The sequence below is a fragment of the Urocitellus parryii genome, chromosome 15 (genome assembly GCF_045843805.1).
Source record: "Urocitellus parryii isolate mUroPar1 chromosome 15, mUroPar1.hap1, whole genome shotgun sequence".
In the NCBI taxonomy this organism is placed as follows: domain Eukaryota; kingdom Metazoa; phylum Chordata; class Mammalia; order Rodentia; family Sciuridae; genus Urocitellus; species Urocitellus parryii.
The window spans coordinates 1,758,021-1,783,576 of NC_135545.1; the positions used below are offsets into that span (position 1 = coordinate 1,758,021).

Sequence of the window (25,556 nt, forward strand, 5' to 3'; positions counted from 1 at the left end):
AAGTTCACCACTCGTGACTCTTAGTTTGGGGTGAGGGCTAGTTCCCAAGTGTTTACCTCAGCATCCAGGTCCTCTTCAGGTTAAGGCATGCTCAGAGACAGTCCAGTTCTACTAGAATATTTTCAGTGAAGTATTTCATTAAGTGCTTACCACTCACCTGTGGGGTACTAAGTGATGGAGTTTGCAGCATCCCCCACACTCCACTTCTCCTGCATTATTTATGCATGTATACTTTTCTTCTGGCCTCCTACCTTGTTCCTCCTTTAATACCATCACCATCTCTAGAAGCAGTCTGCCTACCTGCCTTCCCCACCATGGAGATCATCACCCTCTGCCTGACACCTTGCACACACTTCCCTTTTCTCACATCCTGTATTCTCTGGTCATCAGCAGGTGCCTGTGGGCAGGAACAATGTCTAGCCAGCTCGTACATCCCTGGATTTAGGAGTAATTGTTTCCAGGACAGGGGCTGGGGATGTGGCTCAAGTGGTAGCGCGCTCGCCTGGCATTCGTGCGGCCCGGGTTCGATCCTCAGCACCACATACCAACAAAGATGTTGTGTCCACCGAGAACTAAAAAATAAATATTAAAAACTCTCTCTCTCTCTCTTTCTCTCCTCTCTTACTCTCTCTTTAAAAAAGAATGAAAAAAATAAAATAATAAAAAAAAATTGTTTCCAGGACAGCGACACACAAATGTGCAGACATGATGTCACTGAAGGATTATGGAAAGTCCATAGGCACAAATTAAAAGCAAAATACTGGGCTGGGGTTGCAGCTCAGTGACAGAGTGCTTGCCTCACACGTGTGGGCCACTGGGTTCAATCCTCAGCACCACGTAAAAATAAAATATAGGTACTGTGTCCATCTACAACCACAATAATAGTTTTAAAAAACAAAAAGAAAAATACTGTCAAAATCGCCTCTTCTATACCAGGCAAGTGAATAAAACAAATTTTATCAGGATTTTAAGTTTTAGGGATTAAAGCAAACAAATATTGATTTTCTTGAGGTTGAATGTACTTCTAAAACTTATGTATATTACTAAAAAATTAAATAATGAAGGTTTTGATCCTTTAGAAAATAACTGAGTTGCTAGTAGTTGGGAGCACAGGTAGGTAAGCCCTAAGTCACACTGCCTATGTGGCGCCCTCAGAACTGTGAGAATAGGCCTCACAAGATCAAGGGAGGATTTCTGATGGGGTCAGCAATAAGGCAGCTACAATAAGCAGTTCTCATAACCCATCCCAAGTCGGCTTCTGAGTGAATGAACTGCCACCCCGATGCACTCTTGCAGTTTCCATGAAGGGCAAGAAGGCCAACAGGCAGTGAGACTGAAGGGAGTGGGTGACTGGGGCAGGTCATCCTCTCGCTCCTCCCCACTCTAGGTACACCACCCTCCATCGGGAACCACTCATATGGCAGCCTGGGAGAAAGAACAAGGTGGAGAGCAGGGACACGTGTGCAGAAGCAGGAGGAGAAAAGATGCTTCCTGTTGCCTCCCCCAGGCCCTTACTCACCCATTTACTCCAAGTGGAGATTTATTTTTAATGCTTACTTTTCATATCTGAAAGGTCGAATTTAAATGGGAAACTTCGTTGGTTATGCTGCATGCATGTTCACTCCTCACAATTCTGGTTGTTGTTTTTACTTGTCAAAGTCAAAATAACCTAACCCATGTGATCCCACATTCCACAAAGTTGTATTAACAAGATACAAGTATTCATAAAAGTAGATTTTTTTTGCAGAAGGAAAACACAAACAGAAAAGCCTGACTATATAATTAATCACAAAACAGAACTCTGACTTTATTTCTGACATGTTTTACACACACTGGAAACAGGTAAACAGCTGAAATGAAAAGAGCTCAGTATATATACCTAGAGGCTCCCCAGTGTCTTGGTCCACTTGAGCTGACGTAATAAAACACCACAGACTGGGGACTTAAACAACAGAATTAACTTCTCAGTTCCAGAGGCTGGAAATCTGAGATCAGAATGTCTACCAGGCCAGTTCCAGGGAGGGTTGTCTCCTTGGGTGCAGACATCTGCCTTCCTATGTCCTTGCATGGTGCAGAGAGTAAGCTCTCTGGTATCTCTTCTTCTAAGGGCAATGACCCATCATGAAGCCTTGCCCTCAAGTAATGCTAAATACTTCTCAGATGCCCCATTTCCAAATATCACACATTGAGGGCGAGGGCTTCAGCATGTGATTTTGGGGTGACACACACATTTAATCTGCAACACATTTCACAAGTCACTTATTACACATCAGTATTACATGAAAATACCAATATATAGTCCTATAAATATAAACAATTTATTTTCAAATATAAATTTTCTCCCTGCTCTGAAGTTCCTCATTTTGTCACTGCCTCATGGTTCTTCCCCATTAGCCTGTCTTGCACATATTCAATTTTCACACCATGTCTTCAAATCCATGAAGACAGTATGGTGAACACTGCTGCTGCACACCATTACAGGTGCTGTCTTTATCCCCCTAAAGACTGTCAGGTGAAAGCAGCATCCTATTTTGCCAGGAACTCCCTTTTATGAGACAGTTTTGGTTCTGAGGAACTGACTCAAACTCATGTGAACTCAAATCAGGCTCAACGCCCCATCTACAAAACCAGACTTCACAATTCCATTGTGTGGCATGTGGCCAGTGAAGTCTCTTCAAAACTACACTAGGAAATAAAACATCAAAGAAAAATAGCCTTCATCCTCAAAAGACTTATCTTTCTCCTGAGCTTTCCTCAGTTGGTTTCAAATCCAGAGGTCAAAAGTCACCAGTGACTTTTGTTCTTTGGCTTTCAAAGTGGGATACATCATCATATCACCCCATATATACAGAATTTATATTAGAGACAGGTACAGACAGACCTCAATATACAAAGGCTTAACCTGTGAGTTTTGGCTTTATGATGGGGCAGAAGCAATATGTTCTGTAGAAACTGTACTTCAGGATGTGATCTTTTCCGAGGCTAGCAGCAGGCAGTATGATGCTCTTTCATGGTGCTGGGTGGTAGTAATGGGCACAGCTCCCTGTCAGCCGTGCAATGATGAATGATCGGTACTCTGCACTGGGCTGTGTTGCAAAGCTCTGATGTTCGGTACTTCAAGTGTGTTATTCACTATATTTTCAACCTTGGGGAGTTTCTCAGGACACAACCCCACCCCCTAAAGAAGATCTGTACATTTCCCCCATGCCTGTGACTGCTTCTTTGATAACCTCATTCTTAGCTTTCACAGATTTAAAACATTAGGCCTTTTCTTCAGAATGAGTGTTTTGATGTCGAATCAGGGACGAGCTCCGACTATACGCCTTCCCACACTTGCTACATTCATAGGGTTTCTCCGAAGAATGACTTCTCTGATGTCGAATGAGGTCTGAGCCACTGCTAAATGCCTTCCCACACTCATTGCACTCGTAGGGTTTCTCTCCGGTATGACTTCTTTCATGGAGGATGAGGGAGGTGCGCTGACTGAAGGCCTTCCCACATGTCTTGCAGGTGTACGGCTTCTCTCCAGTGTGGATTCTCTCGTGCTGGGCAAGATGTGCACTCTGGCTGAAGGCCTTCCCACACTGGTCACATTCATAAGGTCTGTCTTCAGTATGAATCCTCTTGTGTCGAGTTAGGGATATTCGGTGGCTGAACGCTTTCCCACATTCCTCACACTGATAGGGCTTTTCTCCAGTATGAATCCTCTGATGTTCAATAAGAAATGACTGGCGACCAAAAACTTTACTACATTTATTGCACTTGAAAGGTTTCTCTTCAGAATGAATGTTCTGATGTATTTTAAGGTTTGCAGTTCCAGAAAACATCTTTCCACATTCCTTACACTCAAAGAGCTTCTTCTTCCGTTTATGAATTTTCTGATGTTGAATGAGGGATGAATGCCGATTACAGACCTTCTCACATTTATTGCATCTGTACAGCTTCTTTCCACTGTGAACCCTTCGATGCAGAATAAGGGTTGAAAGGCGCCTAAAGTCCTTCTCACATTTGTCACATTTATAGGGTTTACCTGAAGCGTGAATTTTATGATGAAGCAAAAGGGGTGAAATCCTACTAAAGGATTTCCCACATTTTCCACATTTAAAGGCATTCTCTAAATGGTGACTTCTCTGCATCACACTCTGACTTAAGGCCTTCACACTTTTATGAGGTTTCTCTCCAATATGAATTTTTTCATGTGTAACAAGGGCTGGTTTCTTTTTGAAGCCTCTCCCACATCTATTGCATTTATGTATTTTCTTTGTACTGTGAATTCTCTTATGAACTAAAAGGGATGACTTCCGACTAAAGACTTTCCTACATTTTCTGCACTGGTAGACTCTCTCCACAATTTGGATGTTGTGATGTACACTGAGAGATGGGCATGAACTCAAACCCTTCCCACAATTAGACATTTCCTTTCCATTATGAATTTTTCTATGTAGAATAAAGGCTATTTTGTTATTGAAACTTTCCCCACATTTATCACACTCATGGCTTTTCTTCCCATTGTGAACTCTCTGATGAAGAATGAGAGACGAGATCTGTCTGAAGGCTTTTCTACAATTACCACATTCATAAGGTCTCTCTCCAGTATGTGAGTTCTGATGCAGTTTAAGAGAGATGCTTTGACTAAAGGTTTTAGCACAGTAATCACATTTTAAGGCTTTCTTCCCTGAATTACCTTTCTTGGGTTTGCTTAGAAATGAACTTTTGCTGTAGCCCCTGCTCCCTGTTGGAACCTTTTGTTTTGTAGAAACTGGTTTCTGACAGCTGCTTTGCCCAGATTTGTTGCACTGATTTGGTGGTAATTTCTTCACCTCACACTTAGACCTGGAGTCTGAAAGATACCAAAAAATTGATTGGTTGTTTTCCTGTGCTTGAAAAATCAATCTTCTACAATATGCATGCAATCATTATCATTACTGATCAGAATAACTGTGAAAAACAGAACAATAACTTTTTAGTGTCTTCTTGGGGTTTGAATTATCATATGAAAGATTTTAAAGAAATATTTAATATTTCAGGAGAGTTTATGATGAGAAAGTAAATAAATCAAAGTTTTACTTCGAGGATAAATTTGTACCACATACCACATTCAACCCCATAGGTGTCACTGGACAAATAAATGTAGTTTTGTTTTATGAAATGTCTATAAAAGGCAAATCTACAGAGACAAGACCATTAGTTGTCTGGGTCTGGAGATGTCAATCAGGATTATCTGTAACTTGGCAAAAGGGATCTTTGTAGGGTGATGAAAATGTTCTGAATCAGAATTGTGGAGATGGTTACACAATGTGGAAAATAACATTTTTTAAAAAGTCACTGAATTATGTTCTTTAAAATGATTGAATCTTATATTATAAATTATACATTTGTAAAATTATAAATCCCTCAAAATGCAGAAATCAAATATTTAAAGACTGCAAACCTAGTAGCAATTAGAATTCAGTATTTAGATTTTACAAGAGTGAAAACTTTAAACTCAGAGAAGTAGAAAAAAGGTAAAAGATTAGACTAAATAAAAATGAACCTCTTATCTGGCAAAATAGATGAAATGGAGTAGGACACAAAAGTCCAGATAATTTAAAATGATTGTACGGCAGACTGACTATAAACCTGAAATTATAGGGAACAATAAACACAACACAGGTTCAGAGCTGTCCAATACAGCACCCACAAGGCATATGGGTCTACTGAGCTCCACAACACATGGCTGGTCTGATGTGCTGTGTGAAATACACTCCAGATTGTGAAGATGTAGTACAAAAAAAGGGCAGTAAAATATCTCACTGTAAAAACAGTGATCATACATTGCAGTATTTTAAATACACTGGGTTAACAAAATAATTTTGCCTGTTTTTAAAGTTATTTTCATGTAGGTAGTAGAAAAACTCTGATTAAATGTGTGGCTCGTGTTCTATTCCTATAATAGTCATGTGTTACATGGAACTTGAACTTACTGAAGAGTGTCACTACATCGCTGTGAGAAACTCTACATCTATTACTGTTATACTCTTTCAAGTGTGTACACTTACCCACCTCACGGGTCTCCCGCTGGTCAGGAGGAGACGGGGGGCTAAAAGCCCCGACAACAATCTCCTAAAAGCGTTCTAGAGAAGAATTCTGTGCACCTGTGGCTATTTGATATCTGTAGTAACTACCATTGTAGTTCCCATTAGGAGATGTACCTTAAAATAATCATGCCAATGGGGAGTCAAGAAAGGGAGGCTAGGGAAACCTTCACAGCAAGGCCGGGGCCTCAGCCAAGTGGAACCCAGGTCTCACCCTCGAGTCTGTCCTGCCCCACACCCTGCTGTCTTCTTCCTCTCCTTCTCTGCACATCCCTCATTCAAGACCTCACTTTTTTTGTGTGGACACAAACATCACCTCAGCTCATCTCTCTGCTGTGTATCTAGAAGTCCCTTAAACCACAGCACATACCAGAATTCACCCCAGTACATTAGGTCAATGTGAGCATATAAACCTGGGAGTGAACACGTACATGTGGAGGAGAGTGACCATGCTGTAGCCCCGTCTACCAACGCATGGCTTTCCCACCTGCTGCCATCTTGGGACACTGCAGCTACCTGCGCAACCCCTCCAAGGTGTTAGCCTCCACCTTGGGACAATGGACAGGGCCTGGAGGTAGCAGCCTGCTGCAGCACTACACATCAGAGCGCTGCTGGCCAATGCAGGAACTACGCTCTCAGCCCCATCTGTGAAAGCAATCACCTCAATCTTGGGACACCTCCACTGCCACCACCATCATCTTTAGTCAGGGAAGCTTCCATCTTAGGACAATGGCTAGGGGCCTGGAAGGCTTGACACTGCCGCTGCCACCAAAGAGGGACATGCTCGCTACAATCTAAAAACAACAGCCAGAATCTGGAAGACCCTCACCAAGGTCCCTGCAGGCTTGGTTCACCAGAGGCACCCTGCGAGCCTGCTTCTCTTGATCCTCCTTCACTCTTGTTGTGAGCTAACACCTCTCTATTCTCACCTCCCACCCGCCCCTGCTCTCTACCATCAGAAACTGCAGACCCTGACGCAAACCTACTATTTCATTATAGATATTAATCAAATTCACCGCTTCTGTTTATTGTGAAAAAACTATAACTGTCTAAACAGAACCTATATGGTTTAAGGATGCATACTATTCACCTTGAGTGCTCTAAATGTTGATCTCCCTCTTAAAGATGAGGTATTGGTAACCTGCAGGGACACTACAAAATTACAGAAGCATCACCAACAGACTAGATCATTTGGAAGACAGAACCTCACAAAATGAAGACAAATGTATAATCTTAAAAAAGTTGACCACACAGTGAAGATGGTAAGAATCCATGAACAGAACCTCCAAAAATTATGGGATAACCTGAAATACCAAATCTAGGAATTATCAGGATAGATGAAGGCACACAGCTTCAATCCTAGGTGCACAGGCAGCTCAGAGAGCCACAGCGTGGGTTAAGGCCCTGTATCTGTTCTACTAGTACTTGACTCAGGAAAAATAGACGAGAAAGACTACTGAACAGACACTGACCACCCATGCTGGTCAAATATTTCGACCATTTCGGTGGAGGTCACTTTGGTCTACAACTAAGACATTGGATATTTTTCTTTTTTTAAAATACACATGTATTTTTTTAAATTATTTTTTTCTTATTCCTCCCATGTGTGAATTTGTGTGTGTGTCTATGAGCGTGTGAATTCTGCTGTCCTCTTTCAGGGACAGATAGATTACCATTATTTGTCATGTTTTCTCTCATATTCAGCATTTTAAAAATGTAATTGTCTTTTTCTAGCTTTGTCTTATGAGGGTTCTGTAGTAAGCAGTGTTACTTATTAGCACATTAGAGAAGACGTCACAAGATATAAGAGATTAGACTGAATATTTCACTTTGATTTTTCATATATTTATTTCTCTTATATCTTATTTTCATGTGTTTATTTCTCTTATATCTTATCCTTTGCTATTCACCAAATTCTAACATTCTCTCTCCATATACAGGCTTTGATTTTCTCCACTCCCACTACATAATATCACCTGCTATGCTATTCTGAATTTTCTCTGTTCATTTTCTGAAATTGTGAAGTCTTCTCTAATGTGCTAACACATTTCCTTTCCTCCCCAGTTAACTGCATTTCTACATCATTCAGAACTAAATGGTTGATATACCCCTGCCCCCACCATTAAAGCTAAAACAGTCACTGCCACTATGGTGAAATAGCTCACACCTGCTGTTTCCTTTAAAGCTGTGGCTAGCGTTCATGGTTATTGTTTTCACTGCTGACAACTGCTGAACCCACCAATCCTGTTCATTGGTGGCAATTAATGTCTAAGACTCATAATAGGAACTGGGTATTTAACACTGCTTACTATCTGTTGTTTCCAATAGTTGTCACTATTGTTTATTTTTCTCCCATATTTTGAGGACATTAAAAGTGCACAGGCTGGAGACCCTGCTGCTAAACATTCCCTGACATTACACCAACTCAAGAAATGAAGAGACAAAAGCCCCAAACCAACAATAAAACTCAAGGAGGAACCACCAGAGAGGGAACTCAGGTCCCACCCCTTGGCATCTACTCATACATCAAAAACCAGGAAGACGTCCCAGAACAAATAAGATAACTACACACAAAAGGACACTCGGAAAAAAAAAAAAGAGGTAGAGGAATCATTTAAATTGATGCACAAGACCAAGACCTCTGAAAACATGAGAAATCAGACAGACAAATGTCCCCCCAAAATCCAACATCCCCCAACAAAGGATCTCACTGACAGTGAGGCAGATGAAAACCCAGAGGGAGACTATTAAAAACTAACTATCAAAATGTTCAATGAGCTAAAAGAAGATCTAAGGAAGAAATAAGAGAACAATTATTACAGGGAAATGTTTAATACAGAAATAGAGATAGTGCAAAGAAACCGTGCAGACCTCTCAGAAATTAAACACAAAATCAATCAAATTATAATCTCACTTGAAGGCATCACTAACAGGTGGTGTAGAAAACCCAACCTCAGCCCTTGAACACAGAACTTTAGCCACTGAGGACAGGGTATATGATCCTGAGTCCAAAAATAATAAAGAAAAAAAATGAACAGAACATGACCAGAAAACTGGGACAACTTTAAGAGACTGAACCTGAGAATCACTGGGATAGAAAAGAACATGGAGATACAAACTAGAGGCACAGAGAACATTTTCAATGAGATAGTTATAGAAAACTATCACATATCAGAAACGAGATAGACAACCACAAACAGGAGGCTTACAGGACCCCAAATAGACCCAGCCAAATGAGAAGTTTGTGGAGACATATAACCAAAATCCCTAAAATGGAAAACAAGGAAAGAATATTAAAAGCTGCAGAGAGAAATATCAGGTCACATTTAGAGGCAAATCAATAAGGTCCATTTCTGATTTCTCTGCTCATACCCTAAAATAAAGGAGGGCTTGGAATGAGCCGCTCCAAACTCTAAAAGAAAAGACCTGCCAGCCAAGGTTACTATACCCAGCAAAACTCAGTTTCAATTTTAAGGGGGAAATTAAAATATTCCACAATAAGAGTGAACTAAAACAATTCATGAATACCAAACCAGCACTATAAAGAATATCCAAAGATAAACTTCACACAGAGAAACTAAAAGATAATTTCCAAAGCCCTCAAACAGAGAACAAACAATAGAATAAAAAGCCACTAAGTGAGAATCAAGAATGGCTAAAATACAGCAAAAAAAAATTTAAAATGGCAGGAAACCACAAACACATATCCATACTAACACTGAATGCTAATGGTCTCAACTCCCCAGTGAAAAGACACAGATTAATAGAATGGATTTAAAAAATCCAATTATATGCTGTTTAAAAGAGACCCGTATTATAGGCAAAGACATCCACCCGCTGAAGAGAAAAGGATTGCAAAAAATATTCCAGGCACATGGTCCAAGAAAACAAGCAGGAGTAGTTATTCTCATATCTGACAAAGTACATTTCAGGCAAAAATTAATCAGAAGACACAATGAAGGCCATTCCATCCTACTAAAGGAAATAATTCGACAAGTGTTAGGAGCCACAGCAAAAATATTGATACAGGCACCTTTGGATTTAATGACTGCCAGCCAGCAATTCACATTCATATGGTAATTGGACTCATGCTGTTTAGCTGGGCCCATTTCAGGACTCAGGTTACTCATGTCACTCTTGTAATGGGAGAGTTCCCATTGGTTGGGAAAGGATGATAGGAGGGTGTTCCGGGGGAAGTGGAAGCCCCCCCGGCTCAGGTAGAACACACGTGGTGGACCCACTTGTTAGGGGACGCACACGGCCTCTCTCAAAATAAAACTTTGTCTCAGTTTGACTGGCTTGTGTTTTTGTGCCCAACCGGGTTGCAAGATTGCAAGCCCGCGTGCACTGACAGCTCAGCAGGGAATCGCTCAGCAGGGGTGCCGCAGGCAGTGCTCGGCGATAGCAGCGACAGGAACGGGGCTCAGCCAGCTCGCTCGGCCTGGGCTGAGAGAAGCCTGCGGCAGACAAGATATAACCATAGTAAGCATCTGTCAATGCACCCTTACATGGAAAAACTACTCATGACATTAAGTCCTACACAGACCACAACACAATTATACTGGAGGATTTCAATACCTTATCACCAATAGATAGGACATCAAAACAACAACAAATCAACAAAGATAAATCCAACCTAAACAATGCTATAAATTAAAGGGACCCAAAGGACATCTACAGAATATTCCACCCCAAAACAGCTAAATTTACCTTCTCAGCCTATAATAAAAAAATTAGAGATCCCAAATAAATTAGCTGATACTCCAAACTCAAGGCCTTAGAAAAAGAACAAACTAACCCCCCAAACCAGTAGAAGGCAGAAAATAATTATGATCAAAAATTATTGAAATCAATGAAATTAAAAATAAGAAAACAATATACAGGATAAATATAACATAGAGTTGGTTCTTTAAAAAGACAAATTGGAGATGAAAGAAGAGATATCAACACAGACCCCTCTGAAATTTAGATGATTATCAGATCCTATTCTGAAAATTTACACTCCAATACACTGGAAAATCTGCAAGACATGAACAAATTTCTAGACACATATAACCTGCCCAAATTGAACCATAAAGATATAGAAATCACACAAATCAATGAATGTGATCCATCACTGAAACAAAATTCAAATCACATGATCATCTCAGCAGATGCAGAAAAGTCCTTTGATAAAATCCATGTTAAAAATGCTGGAGAAGCTACAGCTCAAAGAAACTTACCTCAACATCATAAGGGCCTTATGACAAACCCAAAGCCCACATCATACTAAATGGAAAAAAAAAACTAAAACCATTTACACTAAATTCAGGAACAAAACAAGGCTGTCCACTCTCATGACTCCTATTCTATATAGTCCTCAAAATCTTAGCCAGAGCAATCAGGCAAGGAAAGGAAATCAAAGGGATGCAAACAGGAAAAGAAATCAAACTATCTCTGTTTGCTGGTGATAAGATCCCATATGTACAAGATCCATACCCCGCCCCTCCAAAAAAAAAAAAAAACCACCGCAACTTGGGAATTAACCTAACCAAGGAGGTAAAAGAGCTCTACAATGAAAATGGAAATTATAGAACACTGACGAAATAAATTGAAGACCTTAGAAGATGGAAAAACATCCCATGTTTTTGGATAGACAGAATTAATATTGTCAAAACAGCCATATTATCAAAAGCAATATACAGATCCAATGCAATCCCCATAAAAATACCAATGACATTCCTCACAGAATTAGAAAGGAAAAATTTCTTAAATCCCTTTGGGAGAATAAGAGACTCAGAATATCCAAAATAATACTAAGCAAGAAAAGCAGAAGTAGAAAAGTAGAGGACAACATCACAGAAGCAGCAGAAGTAGAAGGCATCTTAACATGTGATCTAAATCACACTATAGAGCTGCAATGACAAAAACAGCATGTACTACACAAGACAGTCGGGAAGATCAGTGGAACAGCACAGAAGAGGCAGACAGACCCACAAACCTACAGCTGTCTGATATTGAAAAAGTGCTAAAATACATCTTGGAGAAAAGATAGCCTTTTAACAAATGGTGCTGGGAAAACTGGACTGCTATATGTAGAAAAATGAAATTAGACCTCTATCTTTCACGTGCACAGAATGCAAATAAAAATGGATCAGACACTTAGGAATTACACTAGAATCTATATGTAAAGAATAATAATAAAAGAGGAGACAGAGACAAGGTGCAGAGGCAGGGAAGGTGGCAGAGTGGATTCTCATGTAGTGTTTCACCTGTTTTCAAAAAGAAAGCGTATACATTTAGAATGTTTCTACTTTTTTCTTTCCGTGTTGTAACATTAGGGAGGAACTAGTTAAGAAAGCTGGCTGAAAACAGATAAGACAGCCAGCCAAGCAGCTTGGATTTAAAAGAGACACTTTTTTCCTTTTGTCTTAACTGGTTTTTCATAAGCCTAGTAAATCTTGTAGGTCCTGAAACCTACATTTTAAATATAAGGCTAGGAAAATTAGAGATCCAGCAGAAGTTAAAAGGTAAATAAAACTGTTATAACCACTTTTTCTTTTCTAAGATAATTCTCTCAAAGCATGATGTTTCAGTTTACATACTTTGTGGAGGGTTATTTTTTATTTTTTCTTGTTGTTTTAAATCTTGCAAATTTTGTGACAGTTTCCACATATGGTTGAGTATAAGTAATGATTTGCTGTGAATTGGGAGGAACAGAGCATGGTAGCCACAGGGGGCTTTTGGACACCTGTACAACTGCTCGAGGAAAACACAGGGTCTGCCCTCCACCGTGTAGGTGCTGGCACAGACTTCCTGAACAAGGCCCAAAACACAAGAAACAAACCAACAATCAGTAAGTGGGATACTATCGGACTGGGGGTGTGGCTCAGTGGTAGAGCACTTGCCTGGCCTGTGTGAGGCCCTGGGTTGGATCCTCAGCACCACATATAATAAAAGACCACTGACAACTAAAAAATATTAAGAAAAAAAATAAGTGGGATACTCTCAAGATAAAAAGCTTCTGCACAGCTAAGGAAAGAACTAAGAGCATGATGAGAGAGCTTGCAAATGGGAGAAAATCTTGGCCTGCTACTCCTCCAATAGGAGATTAAATATCCAAAATACACAAAGAACTCAAAAAACTTAACACCAAAAACACCCAAACAACCCAATCAACAAATAGGCAAAAGAACCAAACAGAAACTTCTCAAAATAAGAAACACAAAATGCCAGTAAATACATGAAAAACATGTTCAATACCTCTAGCAATTAGGGAAATGCAAATCAAAACTACACTAAGATTTCATCTCACTCCAGTCAGAATGTCAATGATCAAGAACACATACAATAAATGCTGGAGAGGCTGTGGGGAGAAAGGAAGACTTGTACATTGTTAGGATTGCTGCTTAGTCCAACTACTCTGAAAAGCAGTTTGTAGATTTGTTTAAAAAAACTAGGAATGGCAGCACCATATGACCCAGCTATCCCAGTCCTTGGTGTTTCCCTAAAATATCTAAAATGAGCATACTAAAACGACACAGCCACATCAATGTTTATAGCAGCACAATTCACAAGAGCTAAACTATGAAATCAACCCAGATGCCCATCAAAAGATGAATGGATTCAGAATTTGTGATAACACACACACACACACACACACACACACACACACACGGAGTTCTACTCAGCCATTAAAAAGAATTATGAGGGCTGGGGATGTGGCTCAAGCAGTAGCGCGCTCACCTGGCATGGCATGCGTGCAGCCCAGGTTCGACCCCCGGCACCACATAAAAACAAAGATGTTGTGTCCGTCAAAAACTAAAAAATAAATATTAAAAAAATTCTCTCTCTCTCTCACTCTTTAAAAAAAAAAAAAAAGAGAGAACTCTCTCTCTCACACACTCTTTTAAAAAAAAAAGAATTATGAAAAAAAAAAGAGTGGAATTTTCTGGGAAATGAGTGGAACTGGAGACTATCGTGCTAAGTGAAATTAGCCAAACTCAGAGACTCAAAGGTCAAATGTTTTCTCTCACATGTGGAAGCAGAAGTAAAATAAAGAAAAGGAGAAAATAAGATTACATAAAGAACCAATCAAATCAAATTAACAGACAAGTGAAAGGAAGTCTAGTGGAAAAGAAGAGGGAGAAGGGGAGAGGGGAGGGAGGGCTGGAGGGAAAGGGGGAGAGAAGGGCTGTAGCATGAACTGAAATCAATTTCCATGACTATGACTATGAGCTAACTGGATGAACCCAACTACTATGAATAACCATAAAGCTCTATAAAAGTAATAGTAAAATATAATGGTTAATGTATTTTTAATAATAAAGCTCCCTATACAAGCTGACATTCTTTGCAAGAACCATAAAATCACTATAAGAAAGACACAGATCAGGGGCTGGGGCTGTAGCTCAGTGGCAGAGCACTTGCCTAGCGTATGAGAGGCAATAAGGTCGATCCTTAGCACCACATAAAAACAAACAAAATAAAGACACGCTGTCCACCTACAACTACAAAAAAGAGAGAGAGAGATCATGAGGAGACAATTTACAAGAGAATAAGTTAAATCAGAAAACAAATGCCAGCAAGTACATAAGAAAAACAGTATGGTCTACGGGGTAGGAGAGTATGGTATTGAGCAGCTCTATATGGGGGTCAAGAAACACTGCCAGAGCTCCAAGCCTTGCCCCACTGTCTGCCCGATGAGAGACCCTGGACAAGTTATTTAACTCAAGACTCAAATCCTCATCTGTTGCCCAGGAATGCAGAGGTACCTACAAATGTTGCGGGGACTATGGCCCTTTGCCTAGAACCTGCACACAGTAAGTTCTTCATAAGCCAAGAGAACAGTTGGGGTTTTTTTTTAATATTTATTTTTTAGTTGTAGTTGGACACAATATGCTTATTTATTTATTTTTATGTGCTGAGGATCGAACCCAGGGCCTTACACGTGCTAAGCGAGTGCTCTACCGCTGAGCCACAACCCCAGCTGAGAAAAGTTTTTAATGAGAATATCCAGTATTGTGAGTATGAAAATCAAACTGACACTGTGCTTTGTTTCTGTCCATGGTGCTGATCTGTTAGACCAATGGCTGGGATCCACTACAGTGAAAGAGTACAGAGCAGAATCAGCAAAGGGAGTGGGCTAATGGGGCAAGGTCCAGTGGAAATGAAGCACAAGCTTCCTATGGATTCACAAGCAATAAACTATGGCCGACCAAACACAGGAAATGTTGTCCACAAGAAAAATACCTAGAGTTAGTGCCCAGAGTTTTTACTGGGGGCTAGCAAGCTGACAAATCTATAACACAATTCAGAAATATTTAGTCTGAAAAGTGATCCTACCCTTTGACCCAGCAATCCCGTTCCTGTGACTCAGTCCTACAGCAAAAAGGGCAAAAGTGCACATAGTGTGTGCACACACATACACACATCACACACTCATGTTGACATTAATGTGAAATTTGAATCTAAATAGAAAATGGAATGAGATTATTAATAGAATATTTCAAGTAAAACTTGTGAAAACAGCAGAAATATATGAATTTTATGACTATGATAATTTTCAAAAAATAAGTATAGTTACCAATAACCACAGGTAGCTGTTTTTTTCATCTTTTCCTTTCTCTGAACTTTATGTAATTTAAAAAACAGTATTTTGATAAAGGAAATTTCTTCTTTTAATGTCAAAACATGAGCCCTACTGTTTTCCCTGTGCTGCCATCTGGCTTCTTTTAATTCGTACCCTAAGAAACCAGAAGTCTCCAAAGCTCGATGCCTCAGCAGGTGGCCTCCTCGCCTGGCTTACACCACACTGCTGATCCCTACTCCTGGCACAGGTGTCCCACGTCCAAGGAGAAACTCGATGACTGAGGAGAAGCCAAGGAGGAATCTAGGCTGGCCTCTCGGCACAGGCCTGGGTATGGACATGTGAAGTGGGCTCCCGGGGCTTCAAGAGCTTGCCCCTCAGGACTGCCTGGCTCTCATGCAGAATGTGCCTACATGACAGCAGAGAAAATGCCGACAGCAGACCAAATGCAGGTCTGGCCCAGATTTGTCTGTCTAAATCCTCTCCCCCAGGGGATGTCATGTGGAGGTGGCACCTCTGGAGGTAATCAGGTCACTAGTGGAGTCCTACTAAAAGAGAAAGCAGAAGCTTCCTCTCTGCTCCAGCTCCAGAGGACACAGAAGGCGGTCGTGTATGACAGGAAGCAGGCCTTCCCCAGGCACTACTGAACTTCCAACTGTGAGACGTGAGTTTCTGTTGTTCATGAACCACCCAGCATCTGGTACAGTAGCTTGAACTGTAAGAAGTAGGCCCTGCCCTTGGTCACTCACCTGGGCCCTGGCGTCGTCTTGGAGGCTCCACCATCCAGGGTGCTTTCCCTTTCTCCAGTAAGGCAATGACATTTGGCCTTCGAGAGGAAAGACCTGCACATAGGACAAGCATGGAACTGAGCTCACTGTCAGCACCACAGTCGGGGCCAAGCCCTGTGTCAAAGGGGTGAGGGTGTACCAGCCCAGCGGGGCACACAGGACACAGAGGGCAGCTGGAGAATGGGCACTGTGATCCTGTGACTTGTAAGACACATAAACCCTCAACCCTAGAAAATAACTGGTGGCCAGGTACTCCTGGGAGCCTCCACATGGGTCAGAGGATCCCAGTATGTGATCAGAGGGATGGGACTTTCATCTCACCCCAGAACTCTGGAGAAGGACAGGGGCTGGACAGAGATCACTGATGGCCAGTGATCTCATCAATCAGGACCACATATGAAGCCTCGACAAGGCCCAAAAAGACAGGTTGGGAGAGCTTCCTGTTGCTTACCTGTGGAGGTGGACCACCAGAGAGGGAGCAGAAGCTCCACACCCCTTCCCCTCACCTTGCCCTCACCTTGCCCCCTGCATCTCTTCTCCTGCTCTTCATCTGCATCCTGACATATCTTGATATTTAACTGGTAAAGCCTCAGTAATGTGCTTTCTTGAGTTCTGGGGTAAAACCTGAGGAGGGGACTCACGGGAACCCCAAATTTATAGTTGGGTTGGTCAGAAATCCCAGAGGCCTGAGTTGCCAGATGAGGCAGTCTTAGGAGATGAAGCCCCCAGGCTGTGGGTTTGATGCATCTCCAGGTAGTGCCAGAGCTGGACTGTCAGCCAGGCATGAGAATCGCCTGGTGTGTGGTGAAAACTCCAAACACGTGGGGCATCACACTGTTCTGTGCTGAGTGGTGAGTGACAGTTGGAGAAATTGTTTGGTTTTTAAAGTCTTATACCAGGAGGATGCACACTCAGCTATAGCCAATAGAGTGCTCCATTCTAACTCCACAAAACCAATTATTTTCCTGAACAAGGAGGTCAGATGCTCGAAGATGGGTTAGTAGGCTACTGTCTCTCAGCTCTACCCTTCTATGCTCAGCTTTGTCACACTAGGGTCGGACTTTAGCAGCTGCTTCCACTCAGTGTCCACCAAAGGGGCTCTGCTGACTTCCATCTCTGGTTTTCTTTTTGTCCCTGCACTCCCAGAACTAGCAGCCTCTGGCTCCCTCAGAAGTAAAAACCAAACAGGCAGTGCAACTCCCCTTCTCCTCAGAATATGAACCCCTGTGCTGGCATATGAATGTTCACAGCAGAGTGGAAATGACCCAAACACCCGGGAGCTCATGAGTGAACGAACAAACGAGATGTGGTCTATCCACACAAGGAAACACTACGTGGCAATGAACAGGAATGGGGTTCTGATACATGCTATAATATAGACGCACCTCAAAAACTATGCTAAGTCAAAGAGACTACATACTTTAGATTCCATTTGTATGCAAGCCCCAGAACAGGCAAGTTCATAGAGATAGGAGGAAGAATAGCAGTCATCTAACCTGGTAAATCAGGTGAGCAGGGAAAGAAGAGTGATTCTAATGGGTATTGGTTTTCTTCAGGGGCAATGAAAACATTCTAAAATTCACTGTGTGGCCAGGCAGGTGGCATATGCCTGTAATCCCAGTAATTCAGGAAGCTGAGGAAGGAGGATGGGAAGCCTCAGCAACTTAGTGAGGCACTAAGCAAATTAGCAAGACCCTGTCTCCAAAAAAAAAAAAAGGCTGGGGCTCAGCGGCAAAGCACTTGCCTTCCATGTCTTCCATGTATGAGGCACTGGGTTCGAGCATTAGCACCACATAAAAATGAAACAAATAAAATAAAGGAATTCTACCCATCTACTACTACAAAAAAATTTAAAACAAAACAAAAAAATGCCAGGTGCAGTGGTGCACACCTGTGATCCCAGTGGCTCGGGAGGCTAAGGCAGGAGGATGGCAAGTTCAAAGCCAGCCTCAGCAATAATGGTGAAGCACTAAGCAACTCAGTGAGACCCTGTCTCTAAGTAAAATACAAAATAGAGCTGGGGAGGTGGCTCAGTGGTCAGGTGTCCCTGACTTCAATCCCCAGTAGCAAAAACAAAAGTCTGGGGATGTAGTTCAGTAATTAAGTGCCCCTGGGCTCAATCCCCAGTACCAATGAATGAATAAATAGCTAGCTAGCTAGATAGATAGATAAAGAAATGAGAGAAAGAAAGAAAAATTGGTTGTGATGGCTGTACAACTCTGTTAATACAACAAAAACACTGAATTATGTACTTCATATAGACAAACTATATTTTAAGTGAATGATATAATAGAACTGTTAAAAAATAAAAAGAAAAGCAAAAAACCAACACAAACAAATAAGTACCACAACTGGATTAGCATCCATTTCCCTAACTAGACCCTAATTGACAAATGTCCCTTAATAGGCTTCTTCTGGATTATGGAGAGAAGGGCCTTACCCAGTGAGACCAGGTTCCTGTAGTTTTCCAACATGACATCTTCATACAAATCCTTCTGAATGGGGCTTAGCCATTCCCACTCCTCCTGGGAGAAGTAGATAGCCAAGTCCCCAAAAGTCACTGGTGCCTGAAATGAAAAATCAAATGTCCATTCACCATGACCTTATGCTTCCACAAAGCTGGAGAAAATGGTAGCCTCATCCCAACACAGACAACACATGGTACCAGGAATCATGCAGGGAGCACTGGGGGTTCTGAGGCTAAAGGGTGCAAGTGTTTTACATAAATTAAATAAAATGCAGTGCAATATGATATAACTGCTATTAAAAGAGTATGCCAGGTGTGGTGGCACACACCTACGATCCCAGAAGATAAGGCAAGAGGATCACATGTCCAGGCAAGCCTGGCAAATTCAACAAGACCCTGTCTTAAAAAATGAAGCCGGGCACGGTGGCACACACCTGTAATCCCAGTGGCTCAGGAGGATGAGGCAAGAGGATCTAGAGTTCAAAGCCAGCCTCAGCAACAGTAAGGTGCTAGTGAGACCCTGTCTCTAAATAAAATACACAACAGGGACAGAGATGTGGCTCAGTGGTTAAGTGCCCCTGAGTTCAATTCCCAGTACCCAAACAATTTAAAAATTAAAATCAAATAAAAAGGACCGGAGGTATAGTTCAGTGGCAGAGTGCCCCTGGATTCAATCTCCAATATGAAAAACCCAAATAAACCAAAAAATATTATGTTGAATAAAAAGCAGACCAACTCAGACATGCTGGGAATTCACGAAGAAAGGCATCTTTAGCACCTGCCTAAACTGGCTCACTAGTGCTCCTGTGAACCACAGGTCCTGGACCTGCCCCCGGGACCACAGTTAACTGTGCAAGTGAAGGATCTGAGGCCACACAGGCAAGGCAGCTGACTTCACAGGAGGACCTGGCAGTCTGGCTCCCCATTCAAGCTCCTAAGCATAGACTCTGTTAAAGAACATGGAGTCTGGCTTGGCTGTTGGTTGTTGCTGGCTTAAAGATGGAAAAGGGGGGGCCAAGAGAACATCATGAATATCAGAATACAAAGCTGACACCTTGACCTCAGCTCTAGAAGACCCAAGCAGAGAACCCCACTAAGCCATGTTGTGCCTGGACCCTGGCCCATGAGACTGCACAATAAGAAACGTGCTGAGAGGCCAAGTTTGAATTTGTCATGAAAGCAGAAAAGAATGAATGTCCCCAACACAGAGAGAAACGTGCTTGTTTGGAAAACTGTTCCACACCCGTCCTGAAGACTGTTCCAATGTCCAGTGGTGAGGAGGCTAGTGCACCGTGTGGCCCTGCCTGCAAAGCACCCGCAGGTTCTTCTCAGACTTGCATCTTTGCTGGAGGACTCTACTCTGTGCTAATGTGGGTTTTACAAGGAGAAACAAAGCCACCAATGGGACGAATATGAAGCACATGTTGAATCCTCTCTGCCTCCGCAGGTCTCACGTGGGCCCTTGTCCCCACCCAGAGAAACCACAGGGTTCTTGTCTTCCCCTCAGGAGAAGGCACTCTGCCAGCACTGCAGGGCCCCTGGGGATGCTGAGGAATGGGCACAGGGCCCTGGGCGGCTTCCTGGGCCTCTCACCGCTCATTCTCCAATATCACTGGGAGAACACCAGGGACGGACGAGGAGACTCCTACAGGCAGGAAGTCTCTGGAAGGAAAGCAAATGGCTACACCTTACGAAACAGAATGGAGGACCTGCCACTTACCTTGGATTTGCGCCGTGCAGCAGGCATCCTTTCCCTTCCCTTCAGGCTCCACGTTCAGAGAGAGGCGGAGTGCTGGGAAGGCAGTGCTGGGGAGAAGAGAGGTCATGGGGTCAAGTGGACCTTTTGAGTGGTCCCTCAGTCCCCTGGACCCTCACCTGGACATGACGTGCAAATACAAGTGTTTGCACGGATGCCATGGTATCTGTAGCAAGCCTGCCCTCTCCCAAAGTCAGGCCATGGCCAACAGTGCCCACTTTTAGGATCATGGCAGGCTCCTGATCAGGAGGCAAATGAGGAATGTGCTATTATCTCATTTTCCACTTGACACGCATGTATTAAGCATCTAAAGGTGCCAGGCACTGCCCCTGGCACTGGGGAGAGCAACAAGCTAGGACAAACAGTACCTGCTCCCGTGCCCCTGTACTTGCAACAGAGAAAAGCAATCCACATGGAGCACAATGACAGCCGAGGTCACTGCTATGAAGGGAAGAGGGCCAGTGTACAGGAACAGAGAATGATGTGGTGGTCAGGGAAGGCTTCTCCTAGAAGGTGACAGTGAGCTGAGGTCTGAATGCAGAAAGAATGTGAGCTACCAAGTCACAGAGAAGAGCTTCTGGACAGAGGTACAGCAGGTGTAAAGGCCACACAGCAGGCCTGGCTTGGTGAATAAGGAAGTGAGGTCGTATACTGAAGCAGAGTGAGGCAGGAGGGCAGGAGGGAAAGATCAAGAAGGTGGTAAGCAGTTTGGATTTGATCCTAAGTGCGAGATACCACTAGAGGAGAGAAGGGAGGGGCTGAGCAGGGAGCAACAAAATCTAACTTTACATTTAACAAAATGTTGGGGAGTGGCCATAAATTTGTTTGGGATATGAGGGAAGCAAGAGATGAAGCAGAAGTTGGTTATATAGTGATACAATGGGGGGGTGGACAACATTATGGGGGGGAACAACAGTGTGGACTAGGGTAGGAGGAATGCAGGGGAGATGGTCAAACCACCTCCTTGAGTTGAGGATGTATCTCAGCAGTAGAGCTTGCCTGGCATGCACAAGGCCCTAGGCTCAACTTCCAGCATCACAGTGAGAAAAACACAAAATACCCCCTCCAATCTAAAGGAGTCTCAGGCCTAAGTGAGAGACACCTATGCCATCCAGTATAAATGCCACAATCCACAAGTGATTAGCAATGGAAATAAGGTCAGTGCAACCGAGGCATTAACTGTATTTGAATTCCAATTAATTCATTACTGAAACAACTGAATAGTAAATTCAAAAATCTCTAGATAAAAATCTATTATGAAATTTAAAGCATTTTTAGAACAATTTGGTGTGTTGCTCTATTTTTCCAACAGTCAATTTTATGAAATAAACAGACTTATTAGTATGAAAAAAGAATATGAAATACTTCACATGCTTTTTTCCATTGTTACAGGTTAAATGATAATGTTTGGGATACACTGACTTAAATAAAACGTGTCATTAAAATGAACTTTAACGGCATATTTGCTTCTTTTCACTTGTTTTCAACAAGGCTACTGGAATGTTTACATTGTACATGCTTCTATTACACCTATAAAGGACAGTACTCTTCCAAACCACAGAACCTATGTTCCAACATGGCTCCTTTTTCTTCAGATCACTTACTGATTTTGTACTTTTCTGGTGTTGGGAGCCTCACACATGCTAAGCCACCAGCCAGAGCATTTCCTGTTCATGCTGCCAAGGCCTGAGAAACACACCCAGTGAGACTGCCCAACCTCCCTCTGGGTGCTGAACCAGAGGCAGAATTCAATCATTTTACGCCGGAGCCATATCACAGAGAAACAGTTCTGCTAGTCACAGCCCTCTAACTTGTCCCCTGAAGAAGATCAGAGGAGGAACAAACTCTTTACTCCTCTCTGTAAAACACAACAGTAGTAAAAAGTAACAGCAACAAATAAAGCTAAGATCAATTAGTAAACATTGAATACTTACATGTATAGTTTGAAGCCATGGGCAACTTTTTACAGCAGCCACAGGAAAGGAGTATTACAACCTTCCATTGTTTCCTTCCAACTCAGGAAACCCCCAAATGGACTTCTTTTTGCTTTGTCGGTGGCTTGATGCTGAAAAAAATGTGTAATTCAGAATTTCAGGTATGCAGGGGGAAGTATGCTTGCTGATGGCTGAGACTAGCCTGTAGGCCACTCCCAAGGGCCAGAAAGAGCACCAAAACACTAGCTCCCGCCTCAGGTTACAAGTGTAGCCCAACTCAACTGCACAGTCGTGCAATTCTCTGGAAGACCTCCAATTCCACAGGTTTAAGTAAGATCTGGTAGAAACCTAGTCACACTGCCACTGACAGTCCTCAGCAGGGTCTCATGGACTTGATAAACAGCCACATCAGATTGTCAAGTGTACACACCAGAGCAACAGAAAAGCACGCAGGCCCATCACCCAGCACTGCTGCAGAATCCGGCCATCCTGGGCCCATCACCCCGGGTCAGAGAATCTCGCACCCACCAACCTTTGATGTGGCACCATCCTGTGACCCTAGACCCAACGCACCTCGCTGTCGCAGAATCGGGAGCTGTCCCAGGCCCATCACCCGAGGCACTAGCTCTCAGACACTTCCACACCAGCGTCCTGGTGGCGCCCACCGCCACAACTGCGCCATAACCCCCGCGCATGCGCGGTCGCCCCCGGGACCCCGGCCCGCACGGCCCCGCCCCCAGGGCTTCCCCGAGCGGGAAGGCCCGCCCCCACCCACGGCCCCGCCCCTCAGCGTGAAGCCACGCCAGCACGCTCACGTGAAGGGAGCCCAAGCCGCCAGCCAACCCGCTCCTCACCCGGCGGGAAGCCGCGTGCACGCGCCTCTGGGCTGAGGCCCCGCCCTGATGTGCTCGCCGCGCCATCTCTCTGCTCGCCGTCCGGCCGGCGTTCTCAGGCCGCGCCCCTGGCTGGTGGGCTTCGAGGCGGCTTTACTCACGGACCTGTCGGCCTATAACTCTCAGAAGCCTCCGGGCGGCACGACTGTGGAGGGCCTCGCCCAGGACGCGGGGCTAAGGAGGCTCCAGCCGCGCGAATTCCCATCTGTCCAGTGTGGCAAGAGCCGACCGAGAGAGGGCCCAGGAGACAAGTCCGCCCCTTCGCAGACGGGGAGGCCCGGGCTGCTCTGCGCGATCCCGGACTAGGCTTCCCAGAAGCCCCCGGGCACGCGCTCCTGTGAACTGCGCCTGCGCGGCGGGGAGCAGGCGTGGCGGCGGCGAGGTGACGAGTGGCTGCGCGCGCATGCAGAGTCCCGTTTTTGATGGACGCGGGTTCCTCAGCATCCATCAGGCTTTTGCGCAAACGCAGAGCTCTGCGCTAGCTTCCACGCCCCACAGAGATGGAGTCCCGTGCGGCCCTTTGGGCTCGGGTGCTCACCGGTGGAGAGTGTGCGTGTGTGGCGGGGGCACTGGCCGCACTTGTCTGCCCGCGTTTGCACCAGGACTCAGTGCTGCAGGTGCAACACAGAAAGCCTGAGATGCCTCATTGGCTGCCTCTTTAGATCCCAGTTTTCGTGATTTATGCGTGGAAAGCCACGTTTTGTGACCAGGTGTGTTGAGACGCAGTTTTTGTGGTGGTTCAGATGAGCGCACAGCCCAGGGCTTGCACTCTCAGGCACGTGGCCCTGTGAGTTTTGGAAACTAGGTATGGAGATGGAGGAACCAGACCTGATTATTACGTGAAATTATAAGAACATTATGATGAAGAACCAATGCCTGAGGCAAGGGTTGTCTTTTCCCCCTCACCTCTGTCAGCTTCTCTTTAGGGAACCTAAATTAACCATGGGTCCCTACCTATTGGATTGTAAATGTCCCCGGACAGGTTTTCTCCTCCCCGCCCACCCCCGGGGAATTTTTCCTTATTTTTCTTTTTGTAAAGTCATTATTAAGGTACGGGTATAGGGGTATCACGTGAAGCAGGACATCAGACAATCCAAATAAACTAGAAATTAAACCAAATCCTGCAGGCAGGGTGGGAGGTGACACATTCTTTCCAGAGCTGTCCTCAAAAGCAAGAATGGAAGACAAAACAAACAGAAAACCCCCACTCAGCTGCAGAAGGAAGCTGGGGACTTGCCTGATAGCTGTTAATGTCTTTATGAGAGGGCAGGCAGCCATTTAAGTGCCTTTTCTGGAATAGACCAAGGATGATAAGTCCAGTTATTTTTAAGGCTTCAGTCAGCTCTGTGGCCAGCAGGTTGTGGAGGGACACACCATCCTGGGAGTACACCCAGGTTTTCTCAGTCCAGTCCTACTGCTTGGGTCCACTGGAAGGAGATGATAATCAGATTAGTTTGTTTGGGGTCTACCTGTTGGTCACACAAGTTCCTAGATCTCCCCCCAGTTTAACTGTTAGGACACCACTCCCAAAGAGACAGTCCTCCAGTGTACAGGGCTTGCCTGCAAGGTCTTCAGAAAACTCTGCCAAGGCGTCCAGCGTTTCCTCTGCTGGTCTTTCATAGGCGGTTTCCTCTAGAGAGCCTGGGTTGCCCAAAGATCCTGAGTTCCTCAAAGGCATGAGATAAGACACTCTGCTTTTTGACATTCAGGATCTGGTTGAGGTAGTGGAGGTTCAAACTGGCTTGGCTGGGCACACAGGCCACAGCGGTCAACACCTGCAGTCCAGGGCTGCCACAAAACCAGGCAAGAGCTCCATCCACTGGATGACTCCCAGGAGGCTGGTGGCCATGCAGCACAGGATGTCCCTGGGACAGGTTTTCAAAGCCAGAGATTGAACAGGTGCCTGTCAAATAGTCTTGTTTCTTACACTTTGTGACTTTGAGCTCTATAGGAATGTGGCTACGTCACTTAATGCTTGACCAATTAACTGCCATCTAAACTATAACCTGGTAGACTTACTTCTTAGAAATAAAGCTCTTAAGGAGGTAGACTCAAGTTATCTTGAACTACTGCTGC

General features: G+C 43.8%; 1 protein-coding gene across 2 annotated transcripts; it reads right to left on the minus strand.

Annotated features, from left to right (window-relative positions):
- Nucleotides 1–1,819: 1,819 nt before the first annotated feature.
- Znf667 (zinc finger protein 667) lies at nucleotides 1,820–24,816 on the minus strand. 2 transcript variants are annotated; one of them, XM_026381304.2, is made up of 6 exons: nucleotides 23,442–24,816; nucleotides 22,588–22,718; nucleotides 20,618–20,703; nucleotides 18,871–18,997; nucleotides 16,392–16,484; nucleotides 1,820–4,840 (listed from the first exon to the last, which is right to left on the minus strand). In XM_026381304.2, exons 3-6 carry the CDS (start codon nucleotides 20,642–20,644, stop codon nucleotides 3,261–3,263), a joined length of 1,827 nt encoding a protein of 608 aa, XP_026237089.1. In that variant the 5' UTR covers nucleotides 20,645–20,703; nucleotides 22,588–22,718; nucleotides 23,442–24,816; the 3' UTR covers nucleotides 1,820–3,260. The 2 variants fall into 2 exon arrangements, with proteins under 2 accessions (XP_026237089.1, XP_026237090.1); XM_026381305.2 differs by lacking the exon at nucleotides 23,442–24,816 and adding an exon at nucleotides 23,161–23,269.
- Between the last annotated feature and the right edge of the window lie 740 nt (nucleotides 24,817–25,556).